This window comes from Polypterus senegalus, chromosome 4, assembly GCF_016835505.1.
Source record: "Polypterus senegalus isolate Bchr_013 chromosome 4, ASM1683550v1, whole genome shotgun sequence".
Lineage (NCBI taxonomy): Eukaryota > Metazoa > Chordata > Cladistia > Polypteriformes > Polypteridae > Polypterus > Polypterus senegalus.
The window spans coordinates 30211667-30237101 of record NC_053157.1 but is presented as its reverse complement, the minus strand read 5'-3'; the positions used below and the strand labels follow the sequence as shown (position 1 = coordinate 30237101).

Genomic DNA, 25435 nt, shown 5'->3' with positions numbered 1-25435 from the left:
TGTTAGTGACTCATGTTTCCTCTCTGTATGCTGCTGTACTGTTTTAGATGATACATTACCAACTATCTGCTACTAATTAGATAATTTCATCTAGGTTTAAGAGTTTTCAGCATTGTACATGTAAATAACTGTTATCACTGACTTTGAATGAAGAAAACAAAGTGAGTTGGCAAGCTGTTGTGGAATATTTATAGGGTCATTATTGTTAAACAGTAAAATTCTTAACAATTTTCTGTGTCTAATCTTGAATATAATCTGGAAAGTCAACCCTGATTAACCCTGTTTTTTAACGTTTATATCAGAAATGTAACATTTGGTCTTTGTAGAAGAACAGATACACGTATTTATACACCTATTTATTTATTTATTTTTTGAGTGGCCAGTCCAGTGTAAAATAATCATATAAATAAAATACCTGTGAGGTAATGGGACACCTGTCTCGTCTTTCCCTTACCTTACCGTGCTAATCTGTTTACAGTTCTAGATATTACAGTTGTGGACTTGAATGAGTTATTGGGGATGATGATGATGATTATAGCTAAGAGTGTTTCACTCGGATAATCAAACAAAATTACCACTTAAACCTTTTCCATGCTTTCAGTATGGAAGCAAAAACTAGCCTAAATTTGAAAATGTATCCTCTTAGTAATTTGAAGTCAAGTGCAGAGACTTTAAAACTTTTTGTCCAAAGAGCAAGAACTCTTACGCTTGATTAGCTGTGTCAGGTGAAAATGGGACTTTAGTCAAATTTTATTTTCTAGGTTGTTTTTCTTTACTGCTGTTTTATAAGGAATGAATGAATGGCAATAAATCTTAAGTATTTCAGGGAATCTCCAACAGGACTTTTATTACTATTAGTTTATTATACTATGGAACAGCCAGGAAATAGGAAGTTCACAATTAGGACACTAAAATGTTCTTTCATAGGTTAGTTCTTAGTGGGACACATTAGAGAGACGACAACACAACCTGAATTAACACAGTTGTCATGTAATTTTTCTACATTCAGTTACATAAAATATTGACCAGGCAAGATGAATGTCAAAAACCAAAATGTTTTTTCTTGTTTTTTGTGGTGATTAAGTAGCATGCCAAGAGTGAACTTTTGAATTTGTCACAAAATTGTCAACAGGTGATATGAATGCAAAAAAATGTCATCTCCAAAACTAGCCATAGCACGTGAAATAGGACAGTCATATTGATTGCCACTATTGACAGAATTGAAATGTATTTAAAAAAAAAAAAAACTTTGATTTGCTCTAGTTTAGAAATTCAATCCTCACACAATGTGCAGTATTTTACATACCTCTTTTTGCATATCATCTCCAGAATCTGTTCTGCCCGTGCCTATTTATATTTTTGAATGGTTTACTTATCAGATTACTCAACAAGGAGTCAGAGGGGACAACGGATTACATAACTTTCATGACTTTTCAGCACAATTTTCAAAGTATTTCAAGCTTTCCATATTCTGCTAAGCCATGCAAAATGACACCTTTTATTGGCTAACTAAAAAGATTACAATATGCAAGCTTTCAAAGCAACTCAGGGCCCCTTCAGGCAAGTTTTGAGGCAACTCGGGCCCCTTCAGGCAAGTTTTGAGGCAACTTGGGCCCCTTCTTCAGGCAAGAGTAATCTTGCCTAAAGAATGGGCCCGAGTTGCCTCGAAAGCTTAAATATTGTAATCTTTTTAGTTAGCCAATAAAAGGTGTCATTTTGCTTGGCTTTTCTCTACATAATGGCTAACACGGTACAACACCCTAGTACTACATATTCTGATAGACAGTTAAAATGCCGCCGGACAGCACCAGTACCTGAACAAATGATTTCCAGGTATTGCAGATTCGCTGGGTTTTCTGCCCCATTCTCTGTCATTGCTCCATTCTGTTGTGATACAAAAAGCACAGTTCATTAGATTGGAAAGCGCTTGTTTTGGTTTAGTGGTGCAAATCGCCCACTTTCCTCCATTTCTTCTGTAAGAGCGAATTGGTTGTCCGCTGTGTCATACATATATAAGCCTGCTTCTGCAATTTTAGGCCACATCAAATCTATTTAATTTTGCCAGGGTAAAACTCAGACCATTATGATTAAATTGGCTGAGGATGTCAGACTACACAAGCACCACAACTGTCTCATTCAAGATTATGTAACCTAAATTCTACAATTGAAAATTGCTGAATAAGTCTTCAGCAGCAGTAGTAGTATGGCAGTGATTTTAGATAGTGGGTGAGAATGCATTTTATTTATATTACACCTTTTTCAGGCTGAAAGTACTTCACAAACATCTGGAAGGGTATAAAATGAATAAAACCACAGAAAAAGATCAAAGAACAATGGATGCAAAATAATATTAAATATTCAATGTCAAGTAATAGATTAATATGTGCATACAAATTGTTAACTGTCGATTCCAAAAATAGTAATAATGACAAAATAATTATAAAGATCATTTGCTATATTTTTACTGTTAAGCAAGAAGAAAAAGGAAGCACGAGTTTATTCCTTGACTGCTCTTACCTGTACCATTTAACTGGCATTCCATACTGCAAAATATCAAGGTCAGTCTGGAACAGCAAATCTATTGTCCATGAAATGGCCTTTGTTATGACTGCTAGGAAAAGAATTGGTTGAGTGAAATTTAATATGTTTGAGCTATCCCAAACAATCGTGTGTGTTTTGTGCATTTTATCACACTATCTTTTTAATTGTTATAAAAATCCTATGTTTTGTAAAAAGGCCGTGTCACATTTTTCACTCGCTTATGTTTGCAATTGGTTTTATTTGAATAAAATTACATATGATCAGGTCTAAGTAACGCACTTAAGAAAATAACTTACATACAATGAAATCAAGCAAAGCAAACCAGAATTGATCTTTTAAAAACAAACAAAAAGAGAGAATGTTCTTTTTGCAGTTATAAATGCTTATTCTAAAATTAATTAAATCCTGACACTTTAAAATTTTGAACAGATCCTCTAAGTGAAATTTTGATTTTTTTTCCAGTTTTAAATGGTATAAAACATTAGTTACCCACTGACTTATAAAAGGTGGGCTGGGATTCTTCCAGTTAATCAAGAGAAGCCTACATTCCAGTAGTGTGGTATAGGCAATTATAATCACTTTGTCCTTCTCCGCTTTCAGCCCATCTAGGAGTACAAAAACATGGCTGTTAATGGGTTATGGTTGGTTGTGACACCAAGACTGTCTGAGAGGCAGTCATAGTAATTTTGTCTGGAATTATGTTAATTTGGTGCACACCCAAAACTTGGGCCAGGGAAACTGATGCTAGATTACGTTCACAGGTTGAATCTTGGCCTAGATAGATTTTGGAGAATTTTAAATGATAAATGTGATCATTAAAAGATTTTAAGAAATTTAAGAAAGATTTAAAGAAAGATTGAATTCTTTGCATATATGAATCTAGAGTGTATTCTATGCATGGCTGGCTCCCTTCTACTCCTTTTCTGATATGTTACAGTGGGGGAAATAATTATTTGATCCCCTGCTGAATTTGTAAAAAGAAATGAAGTCTCTAGTTTTTGTGGTAGTTTCATTTTAATGGAGAGACAGACAGAATGAATATCAACCACAAATTAAAAAAAACAAACGCATTACATAAAAGTTATAAATTGATATGTATGTCATTGAGTGAAATAAGTATTTGATCCCCTACAACCCAGCCAGAATTGTGGCTCCCACAGGTTGGCTGCGTTAGTCAGTCAGTCAGTCAATTAATTACAGATACTTCTGTAAGTGAAAGATCCTTTCCTCTACCATACCCTAGGACAGGGGTCGGCAACCTTTGGTATGCAGAACAATTTTCAATGGCACTCTGATTGAATTGAAATATAGTAAAAATTATATTTTAATTACAGCGCATGCATTTGCGGCGTCACCTACGTTTTGCACATGTGACTCAAATGTAAAGGGAAACAATGTGTTCAGTGCAGGCTACGGTACGTTAAAACAAAGCTCTTTTTATTATTACATAATATACTGCCCTAAAATGACTCATAAAAGACAAAAACTGTATGTTTTCTCTTTGAGATACTTGGACGAATGAATATGGATTTGTACAACAAAGGGATCATACTGTGTGTGCTGTATGCTGTGAAAGTGTTGTGTGTCGTACATCAAGTGTACAAAGACATTATCAAACTAAACATTAGTCCACGTTTAAAAACTCTGATGAGAAAAGTGACGCTATTAAAAGGGCTGTTTCTGACTTTAAGAAACAAACTACTTATTTAAGTCAAATAATTGGAACAAAAATCTCTGCTTAAGCTGCTGCCCCCGCTACCAGATCTCGGATAAGCAGAAGAGGATGGATGGAATAAAGCCACCATATATAATTATACAATTGCATCGCATTAATTAATAGCTCTGATTATTAATACAGAATGATTAATCATATTATAATTCTTGATCATTTTTTCTTATTCAAACTATGGATTTTGTGTTGAAAAAATTTGGAATTTATAATTTGTAATACAATTTTTAATAAATGTGTTAAATTAAAATTTCACAAAATGTTCTTTTCACATATGACCCTATGTATTTTAAAATATTGAATGACCAATAATATAAGATCCGGTTATAATGGGCTTCAAAAGTATGCCCATTATAACCAGACCAATTTTGATACTATATATTAACAAAATTGTTAGAATTATGTTGACACACGGGATAACATTGTAACATGGGTTTGGCATGACACCGCTGAAAGGTTGCCGATCCCTGCCCTAGGATCTTTGAAAGGAAGGGACTTTAAAATGTTTTTATACATTATTAAGATGTTGTCTGAGTCTTCAAGACTAATCAGTATTTCTTCTGGAATAGAAGAATGGTGGGAGATGTGGAAAATTGAGTAGATTCCTTTTAGAAAAGTTTCTGGCTTGAAAGGAGGAGGTTAGGAGCATGAGCTGATAGCGTGTTGCTGCACCCACCACAAGACGAACCACCTGGATTGGGACACAAGTCTAGCAGGTGACGCCTCAGCACCACACTGAAGCAGTATGAGGTGTTTTTTGTTTTTTATATATATATATATACACACATACATACACACATACACACACGATGGCTGGAGTGCCAATCCTGTAACCATCCTCCAAGTTTTCCCTATAAGTTGGAGGACCTGTTTGCAGGGCTGGATGCAGGTTAATGACATACCCAGGATGAAGCAATTGCAGGTTAAGGGCCTTGCACAATGGAGTACAGTCACTTCTGGCATTATGGGATTTGAACCGGTAACTTTCCAATGACTAGCGCAGATCCCTAGCCTCAGAGCCACCACTCTGGTTTGAAAGTAGTGGAAAAATTGTGTTGATGGGAAGTTTGAAGTGTAATTGTTCATAAGATGCAAAGACATTATCTACATACAATTATCTTGAGTGTTTTAATACCTGATGTTTTCACGACAATAAGTAATGTGTAGGTTTGAGAGAATAGAAAATGGTGATTATGTAAAGATGCAAAAGATAATAACTTCTATGTCTTAAAGTGCTTCCTGCATTGGTTCCATATTCTAAGTGATTGATCAACAATTGGGTTATTGGTATATTGATGATAATTTGTATTTACTCACCTACTTCTTTTAAACACCTTTTTTAGTTATGACCTGCTGCTTTTAAACAACTGTGCACAAGTGGTATGTTTAGCAGATGCACCACAACCAACAAAGTAAAAAATATTCTGAAACTTGTAAAAGTACATGTAGTACATGTGTATGTTTAGCACACTTAACAATTATGTTGAAATATGTGCATTCATATTAAAATAGCAATATACCTTAATTTTGGGAAATAGGATATCAGTAACGTAGATCAAGCAATAAGGCTACAGAGTTTGGTCTGTTAAGAATTGTATTTTTAGGACTTTTATAAAACAGTGGAAATGTGCTTTTGAATAGTGTAAGGACACATGAGACACTTAAAAATGCAGGTAGCTTTATTTGTTTAGGAGAGAATGAAGTGGCTGTTTCTGACTTTTTTGATATTCAGGTTGTTAACAGAGAAACCTCTACTTTTACTAATTATTTGTACACATTTTTTTAAAACTGAGTTTATAAATATTATGACAAATTTAGACTTGACAGTGGTACACACACCTGTCAGTCTTATTTAAAAGTAAACCATATAGTGCTGTTAATTTATTAACAAAACTGGCCTTTAAAAGTCCCACACTGCATGCTGATATGAGTCACAATGTGACTAACTCAAAATAAACTTGACTGTTTAAGTGACAAAACAAATGAGTCATAGCCCTAGTTTGTAGACGAATTACTGTTTATAATTTCAAAAAAGGAAGTGCATATGTGTGTCGTGTATTAGAGTTAAACAGCTACGGTAAACAAGTCTGTCAGGTCATTCAATACGAGTTTACGTGCCTTCGGCTTTAACAGGCTTTGTTTAAAATATTTTAAAGGCATCAGTGTTCTGCCTCGAACTTGTCTGTTACCCCAGATCACACCCATGTGCCCTGTGGATAGATGGACAATTTAAAACATGACAACATCTTGACAGGATAAAAACTGGCAGAAAAAGAATGCTTTGTGTGAAAATCGGCTTGGACCATCTGATTGCCTGTATTTTCAACAGGCAATGAGGCACATTCAGCCCATTTGTAGATGTTTCTGGATAACATCATTAGTTTTTTTTTTTAAGGGAAAGTAACAAAATTATAAATAACCAATTCCCTTAGAAAGATGGTGAGCTGGGGCATGATTGGGCTTTTCACTGGGTAGTCTGCTTTTCTTGTATCCAAAAGGCTTGTATATGATTGTGACTTTGTTCTTGTCCTGCCTGGGGTTGTTTCTTGGCTAGGGCCTGATGCTGCTGGGACAAATGCCAGCGTTGCAGTGTTTTGGTTTTTTTATTGCTTGGTATCAAGAATCCTGTGCTCTGACGATTACTGACTTTCAGAAAATTCATACTTCAAAAGTTATTAATTTAACATCATGTTCATCTACTTCCTTAACCAATACCTAATGCAGTGCAAGACCAATTTATGGCTATCCTGTAAGTCAAATATTGGGTGTTTGTAGTGTGATACTGTCCTAATAGGAACACACATTTTGTAAACTGTTTTCACTTGTATCCTTTTGCATAATCTTAAGAAAAATCACAGTAAAATAGATAAATAGAAATGTAGGCATTTGCAGCATATACCATTCACAGTTTTTCCTCACACATAGAAAATTAAATTTGCTGTCACCACTGCTGCTACTACAAAATTATATAAGCAAAGAAAATTCAAAACTGTCTGTGGACTTTTCAAAATTCATACAATAAAAATGCACATGCTGTTTGGTTGTTCGGTGGATCACTGCTGCTTTCCTCTACACGGTTGGCCTTCAAGGTAACCAACCAACAAACAGTTGGTTGATGCCTGTGGTGGTGCTTTACCCATGTTTGGATTTCTTCACAGATGGTAAAAATGGTCAAAAAATTGTAAAAAAAAAATCAAAGTCTCTTGCAGTATTTTTCAAAGAATAGAAAGACCACCCAGAATTTGTGGGTATCATATACACAGGTAGTTCTATTCAATTAGTTAAAACTTTTGCATAGCTATACTGTAAAGGTAACACTTACTGTATACTGTGGGAGTTTTGGCAGTCCAACTAAAATCAATTTAATACCATACACTATATATTTTTATAATTTGACAAATATCCGTGTCCACTGTAGGACTACATAGTCACTGACATAACTAGTTTTCTTTACTTATTCTCCTAATCTAATATACTGATTAAACTGTTTATTCATTATTGTAGAGACCCTCATATCAACTGGTTTGTTCAGCTAAATATACATTTATGCTCTTATGTACAAAAGAAATTGACAAGCAATAGGAAACCATTAAGCACTTTTGTTTAGGTAATAGCTAAGCTGCCGCAATAGGTCTTCCAGAGGCTTCAACAGAATGTTTTTGTAGTTTGTACCAATTCCCACAACTTTTGGTCTAAAGCAGTGCTTCCTGGCTTCAGTCGTAAATCCACTTCCCCTTAATTTCCACTGTTGTTGTTGTTGAGAACATGTTTCACCCTCAGGTTGAAAGAATTCTGCTGAAACTACTTTATCAAAGCCTTTGAGAATTTTGAAACCCGGTATTCAGTCCATTGGAGTTTCCTCAGATTTGAAACTAAACAGGTTTTACTCTGTGTTTATTAGAGTACTACATGTCCTTCATCCCTGGAATGCACTTGGTTGCTCTCCTCTGCACAGCTTCAATTGCCGATCTTTCTTATAGTATATTGACCAGAACCGCACACAGTAATCCAAGCATAATGTCCCTCAATTTATATTTAACATTTCTTACTATATAGCCTAACGGTTTATTTGCCTTTTTAATTGCTTCTCTACATTGCTGCATAGATGATGAAAATGTTGGGTCACAATAAACCCTTAAATATTTTCCCCAAAGTGTGCTTCCTTTAGGACACTGCCCTCCCATCTTGTATAGACGTTAAACTGGTCCTCCAAATTGCAGGGAAAGCATGGGGGCAGCTCTGAGACGACAGTCAGGAGTCCTTTCTGCTGCGTTCTCATTATGAAGGGGATGGGGGAAAGCCCTCAGGAGCCCCATCCCCAGAAGAATCAAAACTGTCGGTGAACCAATGTGTTCAGGCCTGTTGGGAATCAGAACTGGTGTGGTGCTAAGGTGTCACCTGCTGCACGGCAGCACTCTGTCCCAAGGGTCCTCAGCTGTTTTGACATGTGGTGGGTGCAGCAATGTGCTATACCAGTGCATGCTTCTCAACCGGACCAGACCTTTTGCCCACTTTGCACATTTTTACGTTAAACTGTGTTTTCAAAGTTTTTGCACAGTTTTGAGAGTTGTCCCACTTTTTCAATTGTTTTTGGTACTTCCTCATTGTCTGCCATTCTCCAATTTTGAGTGTCATCTGCAAATTTTTAAAGATTACTAATTAAACTGAAATCTGTCATGTTGTCTGTCCATCAAGGACATACAGTCGTGGCCAAGTTTTGAGAAAGACACAGATATTAATTTTCATAAAGTTCGCTGCCTCAGTTTTTATGATGGCAATTTACATATACTCCAGAATGTTATGAAGAGTGATCAGATGAATTGCAAAGTCCCTCTTTGCCATGAAAATAAACTCAATCCCCCAAAAAAACATTTCCGCTGCATTTTAGACCTGCTGACATAATTTCAGTGATCCTGTCATTAACACAGGTGAGATTGTTGACGAGGGCAAGGCTGGAGATCACTTTGTTATGCTGATTAAGTTAGAATAGAGAGATTTCATTGTTGTGAAGAAGGCTTCAGGGCACCCAAGAAAGTCCAGCAAGTGCCAGGACCATCTACTAAAGTTGATTCAGCTGTGGAATCGGGGCACTGCCAGTGCAGAGCTTGCTCAAGAATGGCAGCAGGCAGGTGTGAGTGCATCTACACACACAGTGAGGTGAAGAGTTTTGGAGGATGACCTGGTGTCAAGAAGGGCACCAAAGAAGCCACTTCTCTCCCAAGAAAAACCGGGACAGACTGATATTCTGCAAAGGGTTACAGGGATTGCACTACAGAGAACTTGGGTAAAGTTTTCTCTGATGAATCCCCTTTCAGATTGTTGGGGGCATCTGGAAGAAGATTGAAGAAGAAAAGGTGAGTGCTACCATCAGTCCTGTGTTATGCCAAAAGTAAAGCATCCTGAGACCATTCATGTGTGGGATTGATCCTTGGCCAATGGAGTGGGCTCAGTCACAATTTTGCCTGAAAAACAGCCATGAGTAAAGAATAGTATCCTCTGAGAGCAACTTCTCCCAGCCATCCAAGAACAGTTTGGTGATGAGCAATGCCTTTTCCAGCATGAAGGAGCACTGTGCCAAAAGGCAAAACATAGAAATCCATGGCCAGAAAACTCCCCAGACCTTAATCTCATTGAGAACTTGGTCAATCCTCAAGAGGCGGGTGGACAAATAAAAGCCCACAAATTCTGACAGACATCAAGCATTGATTATGCAAGAATGGGCTGCCATCAGTCAGGATTTGGCCCAGAAGTTGAATTGCAGAGGTCTTGAAAGAAGGGCCAACACTGCAAACATTGACTCTTTGCATAAATTTAATGTATCTATCAATAAAAGCCTTTGAAACTTATGAAATTCTTGCACTTATACTTCAGTATACCATATAAACATCTGACAAAAAGATCTAAAAACACTGAAGCAGCAAACTTTGTGAACCCAATACTTGTGTCATTCTCAAAACTTTTCACCACAACTGTACTGAATTCTCCACAAACCACTTTCATGCGAATTGTATTGTACTGCGTTGTAAGGCGTAGGGATGGGATCTTGTTTCTGTAAAAGTTGCCAACAAGTGAGACTCTGAGCAAGTTCAACACCCACAGAAGTCGCATGGAAAGAAGGGAATGCCATATTTTGACCGTGCAAATGGAAGAGAGACATGTCAAACTTCTGAGCCAGTTTGTTGTACTGTGAGAGAGTGGACATGGTAAAAAAGAGGTCAAGATTATGGCTTGTGCTGTATGAATTTTGGCTGCCAATCTGAGGCAACATATTAGAAGTTCTGCGGCACAGTATGAGATTTGGGGCCATGTTGAAAAGTCCTGAAGTAATAGTATAGTTAGCCACCCCTTATGATTCCTAGTCATATAGTTTTAATTCCCTTGGAAGCAATAAGATTCAAAAGCGGCAGGCCATGTCAGTCTCAGTTTCTCTACAGTGTAGATTTGAATCTGCTGTTTGAGACATGGTTCACATATAAACATAGTATAAATGATTTTAGTTAAACCAAACCCAGAAAATGGTTGTGTTCAGAAACAAGTTGTGTGTGTAAGAGAACTGCATCATTTAGACATATAATTTGCGCAAACATTTCCCTTTGAGCTATACTGTGAATTCATAGCATAGTTCAATATTCTTGATTGATGCTTTGTGCCAGCATATTACAGCCTAACTTACAAAGTGCAAACACATTTTCCAGTGTTAAGTTCCACTTAAAGTGCTCTATCAAAAGAAAGCACTTCAACCATTATTTATATCTAAACAACTTTGATGATAAATGTTTCACTTCAAACTGTCCAAATCACTCCCCACCCCTGAGCAGGAAATGACAAGTTTCTACTCACTTGTTTTTGTCTGTTAGTTTAGGGCAAGCCTCATTTATGAATTGTGAGCTATAAAACAGTCTGAAAGAGGACTAACATCACAATTGATAAGAGTATGACTGCGCTTTGAGTGAAAGTTTTAAAATCAGTGCATATTCTGTTGCTGTTTCATACATCCAGAGGAGAGGTGTGAAAGGAAGCAATACCACCTCATTTTAGCACTATGTGAATTTATCTTTCCAGTACACACATGAAACCGAAGAATTTATCAACAGGAGTTTCAAGCTGGTTGGTAGAAAAGAGCAAATCTCTGAAAATATGTGCACACAACTGACAAAGGCCAAGAAAAAATCTGCCAACACCCCAGAGATGCTAGTTGCTCTAACACAGTAACATGGCACCTTTTTCTTTAACATGTAATGAACACAATAAGAAAGATCTAAAGTGCATGAAAATTATTATTTATCTGAAAATATGAAACAAGGTGCTTTTGAGCCTAATCGCATCACTTGTGCCTACATGTAGACAAGTTTATAATGCAGTGTAGCTACTGTGTTCCAGGCTTAATGTTCTTAATTGTGTGTCATTCTTTGTAACAGCTGCCTTATCAAATCTCATTTCTGTCAGTCTTAACTGGTACTCTATTTAATTTCAGAGGTGATAAACATGTCTTTTTGTAAGTTTCTTCATGTTCAGTGACTGACGGTGAAATTACAGAAAAGTGCTTATGTGTGCTTGCATTTTCTTGGGCCTGCCACAGTTTTAAGTAGTCTGATGCCTTTTATTGCACTGTTCAATGCCCAGTGATTGATAGATTACCTGTCCATTTGCTGAAAATCGGAATTATCACTTTATTGAGCCACTTAGACTGTTCTCAAACGTTTCTTTTTTTTTTTTTTTTTTTGAAATATCAAGTTTTTACGAATATTTAAAAAGTTACCCTTAATGTGCATAGTGCTAGAGGGTTACATATTAATCATTATTTATGTAATTAAAGAGAACCTGCATTGACTCCAAGACATCCTACTATGATTAATCAGACAGTCAAACGGCAGACATTTGGCAAGTTTAAAGGTTGTGGTGCATTACATGTAACAAAGTTTCTGACTGTTTTATACACACAAGCAAAGCAATTGGAAATTGTGTAACCTTTTAACTCGGTCATGTGAAATGCCACTTTTCGAATGGCAGAATATTTGTAAAAAAGCTTGCTTTGTTTGATTGTTATAAAGTATATATTAACATCTTCACATAATTTTGTGCAACACTAATCATTCTGTAATCACATTTTATTAAGTTTTTAAAAGCGTCAATTTAAAAAAATGCTGCTTTAGTCATTTTTTTTGCTTTACGTTCAAGCATGAAAATTTTTTTTCATTTTAAGGCTCTTTAGAGGGTATTGTGAAAGGCACAGTTTAAAGCTAATTGTATCTATAGGTGCATCTAAATAGATTAGAATATCATCGAAAAGTTAATTTTATTTCAGTAATTCAATTCAAAAATTCTTATCACTCTGTGTGTAATGAATCTATGTATTTCAAGCATTTATTTTCATTTTGCTGATTTTGGCTTTCAGGTAATGCAAACTCAAGATTCAGTATCTCAGAAAATTAGAATATTACATAAGACAAATTTATATTAAAGACTTTTAATACAGAAATGTTGGCCTACTGAAAAGTATGTCCATGCACGCACTCAAAACTTGGTCAGGGCTCCTATTGCATGAATTACTGTATCAATACAGTGTGGCATTAAGGCTTTCGGCCTGTGGCACTGCTGAGGTGTTATGGAAACCCAGGATGCTTTCGGTGTCTCATCTTCCTCCTGACAATACCGGTCATACGAGTTTGCTGGCCAGTCAAGCACAGTGATATCATGGTCATTAAACCAGGTATTGGCACTTTTGGCAGTGTGGGCAGGTGCCAAGTCCTGCTGGAAAATAAAATCTGCATCTCCATAAAGCTTGTCTGCAGAGGGAAGCATGAAGTGCTCTAAAATTTCCTGGTTGACAGCTGCGCTAACTTTGGACTTGATAAAACACAGTGGACCAACACCAGCACATGGACCTTAAGCAACTTGGATTCTGTGCCTCTCCACTCTTTCTCTGGGATCTTTTATTGTCAAATAAAATGCAAAATTTACTTTCATATGAAAAGGGAATTTTGGATCACCGAGCAACAGTCCAGTCCGTTTTCTCCTTAGCCCAGGTAAGATGCTTCTGATGTCTCTGGGTTAGGAGTGGCTTGACACAAGGAATGCAAATGTTATAGCCCATGTCCCGGATACGTCTATGTATGGTGAATCTTAAAGCTTTAATCTCAAAACGTCCACTTTAAACTCGTAATTTACTTTATCATGAAGTAGACCGTCGTAAACGTCATCTTAAAACCGACCCAGTTGTTAATTGCTACGTGCTTCTGGGGCTTCCTCCTAAACTGACAGCAGCAAATTGCCACACACAGAACACATTACATTTATTATATTCCAGCTCTCTGCCCATTTAGAATCCTTAGATTTATACTTGATATCAGTTTCATGATGTATGTAACATTTTACAGATAAGTAGTTAACTTCTTTTAAATAATGAATACTAATAATAATTACACATGTTGTGGTGGCACTGTGGCAGAGTGGTAACGTTGCTCCCTCACAGGGAATTGCGTCCCTTTGTGTTACCTGCCTGGAGTCTGCATGTTCTCCTGGTGGGTTTCCACAGTGTACTCCGGTTTCCTTCCAAAGACATGAAGTTTTAGGGATTTGGTGATGCTAAAATGACACTAGTGTACGTGTATGCTTGTGTTCACCATTCGATGAGCTAATGCCCTGTCCAGGGATTTTGTTTCTTTCTCACACCTGATGCTTGATGGAATAGGCACATCTCCAGATTGATGGATGTAATCATTAAACATCCTCTTAAGAGATATTGTGGCAAGGTGTCCTTGGAATTTAATGGATGGATGTTTCAGGCAATTCACAACACAGCGAAGCTGAACGTTTTCTCACCATGATGATATCTAGCATTGTTAGCACTGGTGGAAGCTTACAGATTTACGTAAAGTACGTGCACAAGTATAAACAGTAAAACGCTTGTGTAGCAGTAGCGTCTGTTGGAGCATGCGTCGCGTGAAGTATAAACCTGGCCTTACACTCCAAGTTGTAACCTTATGTCTTCAAATAAAAGTCTGCTTAAATATCCAAGAGCCAAACCGAAAAGAAGTGGTGAGGCAGTGCTGTTATGCACCTAAAATTTGGAATAGTTTACCAACAGAAATACACCAGCCTAGCACTGTAGAACAATAAAAAAAAAACCTATTTTAAAATGGCTTTTTCACAGCTATATTTTAGTTGTATTCCCATTAGTCTATATGTGCATTGAATTATTTTCCTCTGGGTTCTGCAATTCTGTACTAATCTGTTCTATTCTCTGCTGTCTTCTCCGGTTCTTATGTGATGGGGATCTGCACCATCACCACCTGATCAAGGTACCATGCTGCCCCCTTGTTTTTATGGATTGAATAGTGGGTTGTCCCAGAGGTCCACATGACCATCATCATCAAATTCCATGTGAATCTTGTAAACCTGATTTAGACCATCCATGTTTGGTAGAATGTCTAGTGAAGTAGGTGGTCTTTTGGCCTTGGAACGCCTGCAGATAGTTTTTTTTTTTTCCCCTCTAGCCAAACTGGAAGTTTTTTTTTTCCCTCCCTGTCGTCCTGGCCATTACATACTTTAATGCACTACAGTACCTTTGTCAATTACATACTGTATTATTGCCTAATATAGTTTGTTTTACATTAACTTCCTTTTTATTTCAGATTGTAAAATCACTTTGAGCTACATAGTTTGTATGAAAATGTTCTCTACTGTATTAATAAATATTGTTGCTCCAAGCAACATGGAAAAACATCTGGTTAGAGTATATAGTTTGGTTATACCACTGAAAAATGAAAGTCATAATGCAAACATGACCATTCAGCAGAAACATTTTTTGTGGAACTTTTCAAATTACAAGAGCCATGTGTGTTCAGAAAACACCTTGGTTTCTGCTCTGGAACTACATACTCTTCCAGTATTAACTGTTTACTTGACACACCGAATGCTTTATGGCCTAAATTAGTTCAAAATACATCCTTTTCTATTTCCGACTAAAAATATTCAACTCCTACTGCCCATTACAGAAGGACATGATCTTCAGTTCAGGAAAGTACTTGGTTGCTCTTCTCCATAGAAGTGCTTTTTTCTTGTTTTGTTACATTGTGCCTTGAACCAATTACACTAATCTCAAAGTAGTCTCACTATTAAAAAGTAGAGCTTGACATGAAAGTGCCTTAAATTCAAAGGCCATGGTCAGCCAGTTTGTGCTTAGGCACTATGCAAGAAAAGCAGAGACTGCCTAAAAAAAGTCAGTTTCAACCAAAAGCAAAAGAACCAGAATATGAAAATCACGAATGTCAGTGTGGAGACTGAACATTAGAGTGCTGAATTATAAATAGACAAAAATGTATTTAGAAATCATACAGCACTTTATACACTTTGTTGACTATCACTAAGTCCTGTAGCATGAAGTACATTTCACTGATACAGGTCTACAATCATCACAACTCATCCAAAACGGCACGGCATCTTATGCAGCAAGTAGGTCTCAGAGATGTGCCAACTTGCCCAGGGCAGGAAACTCATCAATAAACAATGTGATGCACAAACCTAGAAGGGCTGAAAAAGGGTTTCATGCATAGTATTCTTTCCAGTACCTCAGCACAAGGCATCCTAATATAATTAGTCCCAATTAGAAAAAAATAAAAATAAAAAGTTTTTATCCAGCTTCACTGAATTACTACTTGTATCATGACAGTGCCAGCATCTATCTATCAACTTGCAAGTCACTGGTTCTGGGTGGTTCTCAGTCAGATGTCTATTTTCTGACACTGCTTTCTGCATCACCAATGGCAAGGTGAAAAGCAGCCTTGGGTGGACAGACTTATCTGTACACAATAACAACATGAGCCCCCCAAATAGTAACTACCATCTATTACAGGTGCATCTCAATAAATTAGAATATAATTGAAAAGTTAATTTATTTCAGTAAATCGATTCAAAAAGTGAAACTTGTATATTATATCGATTCATTATACACAAGAGTGATATACTTCAAATGTTTTTCTTTTCATTTTGCGGATTATGGCTTATAGCTAAGGAAAACCCAAAATTCAGTACCTCGGAAAATTAGAATATTGTGAAAAAGTTCAATATTGTAGACTCATGGTGTCACACTCCACTCAGCTAATTAACCCAAAACACCTGCAATGGTGTCCTAAAGCCTTTAAATAGTCTGTCAGTCTGGTTCAGTATGCCACACAATCATGGGGAAGACTACTGACTTGACAGCTGTCCAGAAGACAGTCACTGACACCATCCACAAGGAGGGAAAGCCACAAAAAGTTATTGATAGAGACGCTGGCTGTTCAGAGTGCTGTATCCAAGCATATTAATGGAAAGTTGAGTGGAAGGAAAAAACGTGGCAGCAAAAGGTGGACAAGCAAGAGGGATAACCAAAGCCTTGAGATCAAGCACAGCCCATTCAGGAATCTGAGGGAGATTCACAAGGAGTGGACTGTGGCTGGAGTCAGTGCTGAAATTTTCACTTTGATCACACAATGGACCTTTTCACCACGTCCGTAGTTTTCTCTGTGGCTCAAATACCGCTACCTTACATTCTGATGCTGTTGTGAAGGTGCAAAAAAAAAAAAAAAAGATGGTATGTGAGACTTTTAAAATGTATCTTGTCATTATGTTGGGAAATATGCGGCACTTGAATATAAAAGCACCACGAATGTATTTGTATATCAGCATTTTGCTTCACCACAACGAACCATTCATCAAACCTTGAAGCAGGCACATTGATCCTGGAGCCACATGGCAGCTTTCTGTCACATGTAGATCATAAACGGAGACTCTGACATCACATTCCGACTTTTTATGTGTGCACAAATTTAATATTTGTAATATAGGAGCTATGTAGTTTCAATTTAATATATATGGATTCAGTAAAGCTTGTAGGATTTAATATACAAGCTTCCACCAAATTAAAAAACTGAAAATTTAGGAATATGAAAAGTCTTTTAATACCTTTTTTTTTTCATCTTAAGAATTGCAAAACAATTTTTATGGTGTTCAAGATGTACACTGCTGTCACCAGCACCAGATCAACTTTGCAGTCTGCACAAGGCTGGATGTTTGTGCCGCAGAATCAGTCTTAGTCACTCTTGCACCGCTGCGGTGTTAAAGTGCAGTGCGCCTGTCATCTTGTGTTGTAAGGAGATTCAAAAGCGAAACATTATTGTGAGAGGAACTCCAAAAGAAGATTGTGTCAGAGTTTCAAAAGCCCAAGAAATGCCAAAAGTCCATTCCTCTGAACGTGAAAATGTGGGAGTAAAAAGCCTCATTATACAGTACTTTACGAATGGACAATATGTTATTAGCATTTGTTTTGATGACTGTTGTTCTGCTCAAATTTAATGTATACTAGTTATTTGAACAGAAATTGGGGGACTATTTGGGAACCAGAAAATGCTTACTTAGTTTTTACATTTAGATTAATGGTAATTATATGTTTGAGTTATGAAAGTTCTCTTTATGAAGGGGTTTTCAGGTATAGAGAAATATTTTGCACAACATTAAATACACAAATGTAACAATACATTAATAAATAGTGATATAATTATAGCTACTTGTTAAATGATATGTTTTTATTTATTTCTTTCTTATTTAATGGTTTATTTATTTCAGCGACACTGCACACAGCATGAAATGTGACTAGAATGAAAACTGCCTTTGTTGCCTGTTAAAGGTGTCCTCTAGTGAGTACCGTGTCTTGTTTGGTGAATTGTTAGTGAAGCGCGTGCTCCGTGCAGTGGACAGGACAGCATGTAAAAACTGCCCAGAAGTGCTGTGAGAAGTGGCTGCTTTAATTGAAGGAGCACCTACTTCATCACCAGGAGTCCTAAACTAAAGTATCTGCTGTAAATATGGCCCTTTGCACGTACTTGTAAATGTTCATTCGTGCGCTCTTCCAACGTTTCATCTACCAAAACACAGTCCTCGTTCAGTAGGGCCCACCCTTTCAACTTTTATGGGTGGAAATGACGGTTTTCATTTCAAAGCATTTATTTACATATTTACATCTTGTCAGACACATTTCTCCATATTTAGGAGCAGGTTAACTTTGCAAAGCCTGTAGTATTGCCTGTTTGCATGTACTTAAATTTTCGAGTTTAGATGCTGATCAGTAAAAATCCATGCTAATTAACCATTAAAAATCCACTAAGATTACTGATTAATTCTTCGGGTTTTTATTTAAATATTGTTCACTATTCTACTGTATGATTGGCTGTCTTCATGCTGGTTTAAACGTGTATAGTACATTTTTGTTTGCCTCCATAATTTTTAAAAATTTTCAGATTTTTCATTATCCAATTCATTGTCAAATTATGGTGTTAAACCTATAGCAAGCATGTGGTTTTTTTTTTTTTGTTTGTTTTATTATTATTATATAGAAGTAATTGGTCGGTGGTGGTTCCTCCATATTTTGGTATTTGGTTATTACTAGCAGAACTGCTGTGCACCACCCAATTCATGAAACAATGGAAGGCTCTTGTAACATATTTTTAAGTAGGAGTATTTAATTTTTTTTTCTCTCTCTCTCTCTCTCTTTCTTTATTTTAATTAGGTTGTAAAATTAAGGCTTTGCGGGCCAAGACAAACACTTACATCAAGACTCCTGTGCGTGGTGATGAACCAGTCTTTGTGGTCACTGGTCGAAAGGAAGATGTGGCAATGGCAAAGCGGGAAATACTATCTGCAGCAGAGCACTTCTCCATGATCCGGGCCTCTCGCAATAAAAATGGCCCTATGACAGGAGGGCTCCCTGGGGCCCCCAACCTCCCAGGCCAGACCACCATCCAGGTACGAGTACCCTACAGGGTTGTAGGGTTAGTTGTTGGCCCAAAAGGCGCCACCATAAAGCGAATACAGCAGCAGACACACACATATATTGTAACGCCAAGCCGTGACAAAGAGCCAGTGTTTGAAGTGACAGGCATGCCCGAAAATGTGGACAGAGCACGGGAAGAGATTGAGGCTCACATTGCTGTGAGGACAGGCAACTATGTGGAGATGTCTGGAGAAGAGAATGACTTTCATTATAATGGCACAGATGTTAGCTTTGAAGCGGGATCTGCAGGAAGTGCTTGGCTAAACTTCAGCCGGGCCCCACCTGGTGTTAGCTCCCGTAGCGCCCGAATGATTTCCAACTACCGGAATGATAGTTCCAGCTCTTTGGGAAGTGGTTCTACAGATTCTTTTTTTGGTGGCAACCGTATGGCTGACTTCAGCCCCACAAGTCCCTTTAACACCAGTAATAGTTTCTGGTTTGGAGATTCTCTTGTTCCCTTAACCTCCGATGATTTGGGAGGGATGGAATCACCTGGTTTCGATTCCCTGTCTGCTCCTCTTCCATCTCATCAGCAGCAAGCCATTTGGAGCACCTATGATCAAAACAGCACCTTTTCTGGATTTGAGGGAAAGAGCCATAGCCGAGACAGCCAACCCTCTACGCCCCGCTTGTCTCCCACCTTCCCTGACGCCCTGGAGCATCCTCTGGCTCGCCGAGTGCGAAGCGATCCCCTCAGCATGGGTAGTCAGGGACCAGACCTTCAGATGTACATCCCAGCCTTTTCGTCCTCCAGTGACAGTACCACCTCAAGCTCACCTCCAGACTCCGCAAGCTCTGCAGGTCTCTGCCGAAGTAAACGGGACTGTATAAAATGTTTTGAGAGTGAGATTATTGCTGCCTTGGTGCCCTGTGGCCATAATCTCTTTTGCATGGAATGTGCAAACCGAATCTGCGAAAAAAATGAGCCACTGTGCCCTGTGTGTCAGACCCCCGTTACACAGGCTATACGGATCTACAACATGTGAAATCGCAATGTTTGCGTGGTCTCTAAAAATTGGAGGGTGGGCTAAGAAATAATGTGAGAAGGCAGGTAGAGCTCCTTGGTACCTATTTAGTGTTTTTTTTATTATTTTATAGATAGTCGGACTAAAATTCAAGGATAAGGATTGGGCTTAAGTTGTTGGTCTTGTCATTTAAAAAAAAGTTGTTGGTCTTGTCATTTAAAAAATATATATATTTTTTTTTTCCCCCAAATGGCTGCTAAAGTAAGACACACAGAACAAAAACCAAGTTCCAAATAAGTCAGGTTTTCTTCTGATTTCAGACAAACTTTTGTTTTAAATTCAGAATTTGTTGCTGGCGTGGCATCTCTGCCTGAATTACCCGCAACAGCACATCTCTGGTGTCTGAGTTACTCACTACTTTGAACCTGGATCTGCATTCTTTTTGTTCTTTCATCCACCATAGAAACTGATACTTTAAATGAAAGTGTTTTTGTAAAACCTCCGTTATTTGTCAGATTTAATATTTACCAAACTATAGTAATATATTTGTTTAATTTTCGGAGCATTTGCACACTTTTTTTGTATAAACTATGACCTACATACCAATATTGAATATTTTGTCTTAAAAAGCCATACCATAACTGCCTCTTGGATTGCTGCCATGATACATAATAGCATAGCAGTTTACAACAACTTGTGCCTAAATCCGCAGTAACACTATTTTTTTTTTTTTTCTTTAAAAGCATTTTGTGAATAAGGGGGTGGGGTTAACAAAATAATCACCATATTTGATGATCTTCTACAACCTTTAGACACAAGTGGCAGAATCTGTGCTCATCTTTTGTTTTACAGCCACACATTGTCTCCTGACTACTTTCTGCCACCAGCAGGTGGACTTTACTGCACGAAGAAACGGGGCTGTAGAGATTTTATTTGATGATCACATAAGTCGAGGGGAAATCGAAACATTCCATTAATTTGTCCTACCCAGTTGAAGCCCAAGGTCTGTCTCTTCACAGAGCAGAAAACCAGAAGGGCACAGTTCCCCTTGGTCATAGTTGTACCTTTTCATGTGACAAGACAACCATCTTTAGTCTTGTCTTCCTACCTTTGTTTGTGTTGTATGTATTTTTTTTTTTTTGTGTGTGTGTGTGCTCGTTTAAGGTGGCCAGTCCTGTCCACTTGTTTTTTTTTTTTTAAATATACTATGGTAGCAGTAGCAGGATGTACTTTCCTGTTACATTTTTTTTTTTTGATTTATTTAGGATCGTGAAGTCCACCGCTTTCCAGAAAGAGCCTGATGCGTAGGAAACGGGAAGTTTACGAGCGCCTTTTCAAAACGGGCTACATTTCAGAATGTCTCCACTGAAGGATGTTGCAGGTCCAGATCTCGAGTCATTCTCGAGTGAACCTGCAGTGATTGAGTTGGGGGGCTTCTGAGACGGAAGAAAAAAAAAAAAGAAAGAAAGATCAGTCAAAACTCCCCGTCCAAAGAAAATGCATTCAGGCAAGCCCCCTACCCCCACCCCCACCCCCAGGGTCCGCTGCTAGCGTTGTTTACAGTACTCTTCTCAACAAGGTACACTTCATGATCACCTCTTACAAATCCGAACTAGTTGGGGACCCCGTGTCGTCTTGCCCTGAAATGTTGAATCGCGCATTGGCGGGGAGGGCAAGGAAACACACCACCTAACACTGGTTTGCATTGAACTGATCAAAGTTAACATTAATATTTTTGTGTGTATTAAACTGATAAATATATAGAAAAAGTTTATTTTTATTTCCACTTGAAGTTACATTTCGTATAAATATATAAAGTTTACAAATAACAGTTTTTATTTTTATTTCCAGTATGAGACTTGCCTTGATGGCGTATTATGATGTAATGCATAACTTTAATGCTAACTGCTTGTAGTATAGTATGTCAGTATTGAAATCCTAGCTGCCGTCTCGTAGATACGAACGAATGTTCACACAGCATGTATTTTATATTGTATTGCATTGTACACAGCAACTAATAAGCCAAGGAATTTAACACATTGGGTGCGTGTACTATCTGTGTAAACCAGAAACTTAAGAATGGCGAAACTGTACCAATAGTTTAGTATTTGCTAATTTTACTACACTTTTGTTATGTATATGTAGGGAAATCATAGGGATTATAAATTCAATATATTGAGTATAAAGTTAAAAAAAAACCTATATTTTATGATAAAGGGCCTTTAACTTATATGGCCAAAGCACTGATATTATATATTTGCTGTAAAGAGAATTATAAGAGTTTTATTTTTCTGATATTAAAAGTTACTTAATAAAGACGGTTTCCTTTAAAAAAGAAAAGTTGCTTTGTCTTTGGTTTGGGATCGACTGGGTTGAGGTGGCGTTGACCATTTTGCCCATTTCTGTGTTCTTAATGCATTGCTGTGAAGCATCCAAAGAAGGCAAGTGTGCGCTGTGATGGCTCCCAAGCCCCCTTTTCATTAAGTAATACCCCACCTTGCATTTTAAACTCTCTATGCCAGTGACGTTTGTTATGTTTGTGACTGAAACTCGAGAGTAGGAAATGTCTCTGATATGTCGGACAGCAGAGCTGCACTTTAAAGCAAAATTCTTTCGATTTCCTGAAATTGAAAGTTTATGAATTCATTTTTTTTTTATCTCTGTAAGCTGGAGAGTCTTTTTTTTTTTTTTAAATGTACAAAGGGTTAAGAGGTATGGTGAGTAGAACCACAATGTCCTCCGCTTTGTGCGCTGATGTGGTACGTAAAACATGACACGTTAGTCGGACGAGCTTCTCTTCTGTTTCTGAGGTCCAAAACCATTAGTGCTATGAAAAAGTATTTGTCCCCTTCCTGATTTATTTTTTTTCATGTTGTCACACTTAAATGTTTCAGATCATCAAACAAATTTAAATATTAAAGATAACACAAGTAAACACAAAATGCAGTTTTTAAGTGATCATTTTATTTATTAAGGAAAAACTATAAAACTGTCCAAGCCTACATGTCCCTTGGTGAAAAAGTAGTTGCCCTCTAAACCTAATAACTGGTTGTGCCACCCTTGGCAGCAATAACTGCAATTCAGTGTTTGCAAGAACTGGCAACGAGTCCTTCACATCGCTGTGGAGGAATTCTGGCCCGCTGGTTTCAATTCAGCCACTTTGGAGGGTTTCCCAACGTGAGCCGCTTTTTTAAGGTCATGCCGCAGCATCTCCATTGAATTCAAGTCCGGACTTTGACTAGGCCACTCCAGAAGCTTCAATTTGTTTCTTTTAAGTCATTCAGAGGTGGACTTGCTGGTGTGATTTGGATCATTGTCCTGCTGCAGAACCCAAGTGCACTTCAGCTTGAGGTCACAAACTGATGGCCAGACATTCTCCTGCAGGATTTTTTGGTAGAGATCAGAGAATTCATGCTTCCGTCAGTTGTAGCAAGTCGTCCAGGTCTTGAAGCAGGAAAGCAGCCGCAGACCACCACACTACCACCACCAAGTTTGACTGTTGGTGTGATGTTCTTTTTGTGAAATGCTGTTTTACTTTTACACCAGATGTAACGGGACGCACACCTTCCACACCTTGTCAGTCCGCAGAATATTTTCCCAAAAATCTTAGGGATCATCAAGATGTTTTTTGGCAAAAGTGAGACAAGTCTTTATGTTCTTTTTGTGGTGAGCAGTGGTTTTTGCCTTGGAACTCATGCCATGCATGTCATTTTTGCCCAGTCTCGCTCTTATGGTTTAGTCATGAACACGGGCCATAACAGGCAAGTGAGCCCTGCAGTTCTTTAGATGTTGTTCTGGGTTCTTTTGTGACCTCCTGGATGTGTTGTCGCTGCACTCTTGAGGGTAATTTTTGTAGGCTGGCCACTCCTGGGAAGGTTCACCGCTGTTCCATGTTTTCTCCATTTGTAGGAGAATGGCTCTCCGTGTGCTTTGCTGAAGTCCCAAAGCTTTAGACATGGCTTTGTAACTTTTCCAGACTAACAGATGACAATTACTTTGTTTCTCATCTTTTCCTGAATTTCTTTAGATCGTGGCATGATGGCTTCCTTTTTGGGATCTTTTGGCCTACTTCACTTTGTCTGACAGGTTCTACTCGAGTGATCTCTTGATTCAACAGGTCTGGCAGTAATCACGCCTGGCTGTCGCTAGCTTACCAATGATTTAACAAGGGGTAGGGGCAATTACTTTTTCACATAGGACCATGTAGGTTTGGATAGTTTTTTTTTTCCCTTAATAAATCATCACTTAAACTGCATTTTTGTGTTTATTTGGGTTATCTTTGTCAAAGGTTTCAGATCATCAAATTTCAATATTAAAGTGTGACAAACATACAAAAAAAAGAGAAATCCGGAAGGGGCAAATACTTTCTCATAACACTGTACATTCCCTATGACTCCTCACTGCATTATGTGAATTGTACATTCATTATTTTTTTTCCCCTATTCTGTAATACAACAAACATGAGACCTCTGACAGAGGAGCCGATGTTCTGTATGTTTAACTCGGAGCGTTCATTTTCCTTTTTTCCGTATATTGCATGTGGTGTTCTACTTCCTGAGCACACGCTGGTTTTCAGCTCACACACTGAGGAGCCCACCCCTTGACTTGAGTCAGAATCGGACTCAAGTCTCTGAGTTGCTGGGGACGTCACACAACATGGCTGGATGCTTCAAGTGCATGGTGAGACACTCCAGGATTTGCTAACACAGAAATGAAGTATGCAACTGAAAATCTCTGATGCAGTTCTGTAGTAATTTTGGAAGATCTGAAAGCTCTGTGGTCTACTACACTAATTGACAGCATGTTCTCTGTATCTATTATTGTCTTATGAAGAATATCTTCCACACATTTTGTGAAAAATGCATCTAAAAAGTATAACTTCCGTCTGTGTTCTTGCTAAGCACACAATTTTTGGAGTAAAGTAACCGATGAGATTCCTCACAGAGATGTTCTAAGATTATGAAGAGAATAACATTACTGCATAATCTCCAGTTGAAGTTTCCAGTCATCTATCCCAGGGGTCACCAACTCCAGTCCTAGAGGACCACCGTGGCTGCAGGTTTTCATTCTACCCCTTTTTTAAATAAGTGTCCTGTTTGTGCTGCTAATTAACTTCTTGTGAATTCATTTTAATTATCATTGCTTTTTAAAGATTTGTTCCCCAGAATTTCTTCATCGTTCCTCTGAGGTGCTTCATTTCTTTCCTTAAATGGCACCCAAACACAAATGAAATGTGAAGTGAGGGAGCCAACAGAAGACCAGCTAAGTCAGGACCTCAAACTCCAACCAATTTCACTCCAACCAGTTACTTAATGAGGCTCTGATTCTTGTCGTTCATTAAACTCGTCCTTTAATTCCATGGCTTGTTGCTGCTTTCGTGGTGCATTGAGT

The 25435-nt window shown here is 37.8% G+C and overlaps 1 protein-coding gene across 1 annotated transcript in view; it reads left to right on the top strand.

Moving 5' to 3' along the window:
* Positions 1 to 20217, top strand: part of LOC120527233 (RNA-binding E3 ubiquitin-protein ligase MEX3C) — a 28959-nt gene extending 8742 nt beyond the window's left edge. Inside the window, exon 2 of the mRNA XM_039750408.1 lies at positions 18816 to 20217. Within this exon, the coding sequence (XP_039606342.1) occupies positions 18816 to 20065 (1250 nt within the window). The 3' untranslated portion in view covers positions 20066 to 20217. The remainder of the gene's footprint in view (positions 1 to 18815) is intronic.
* Positions 20218 to 25435: the final 5218 nt, after the last annotated feature.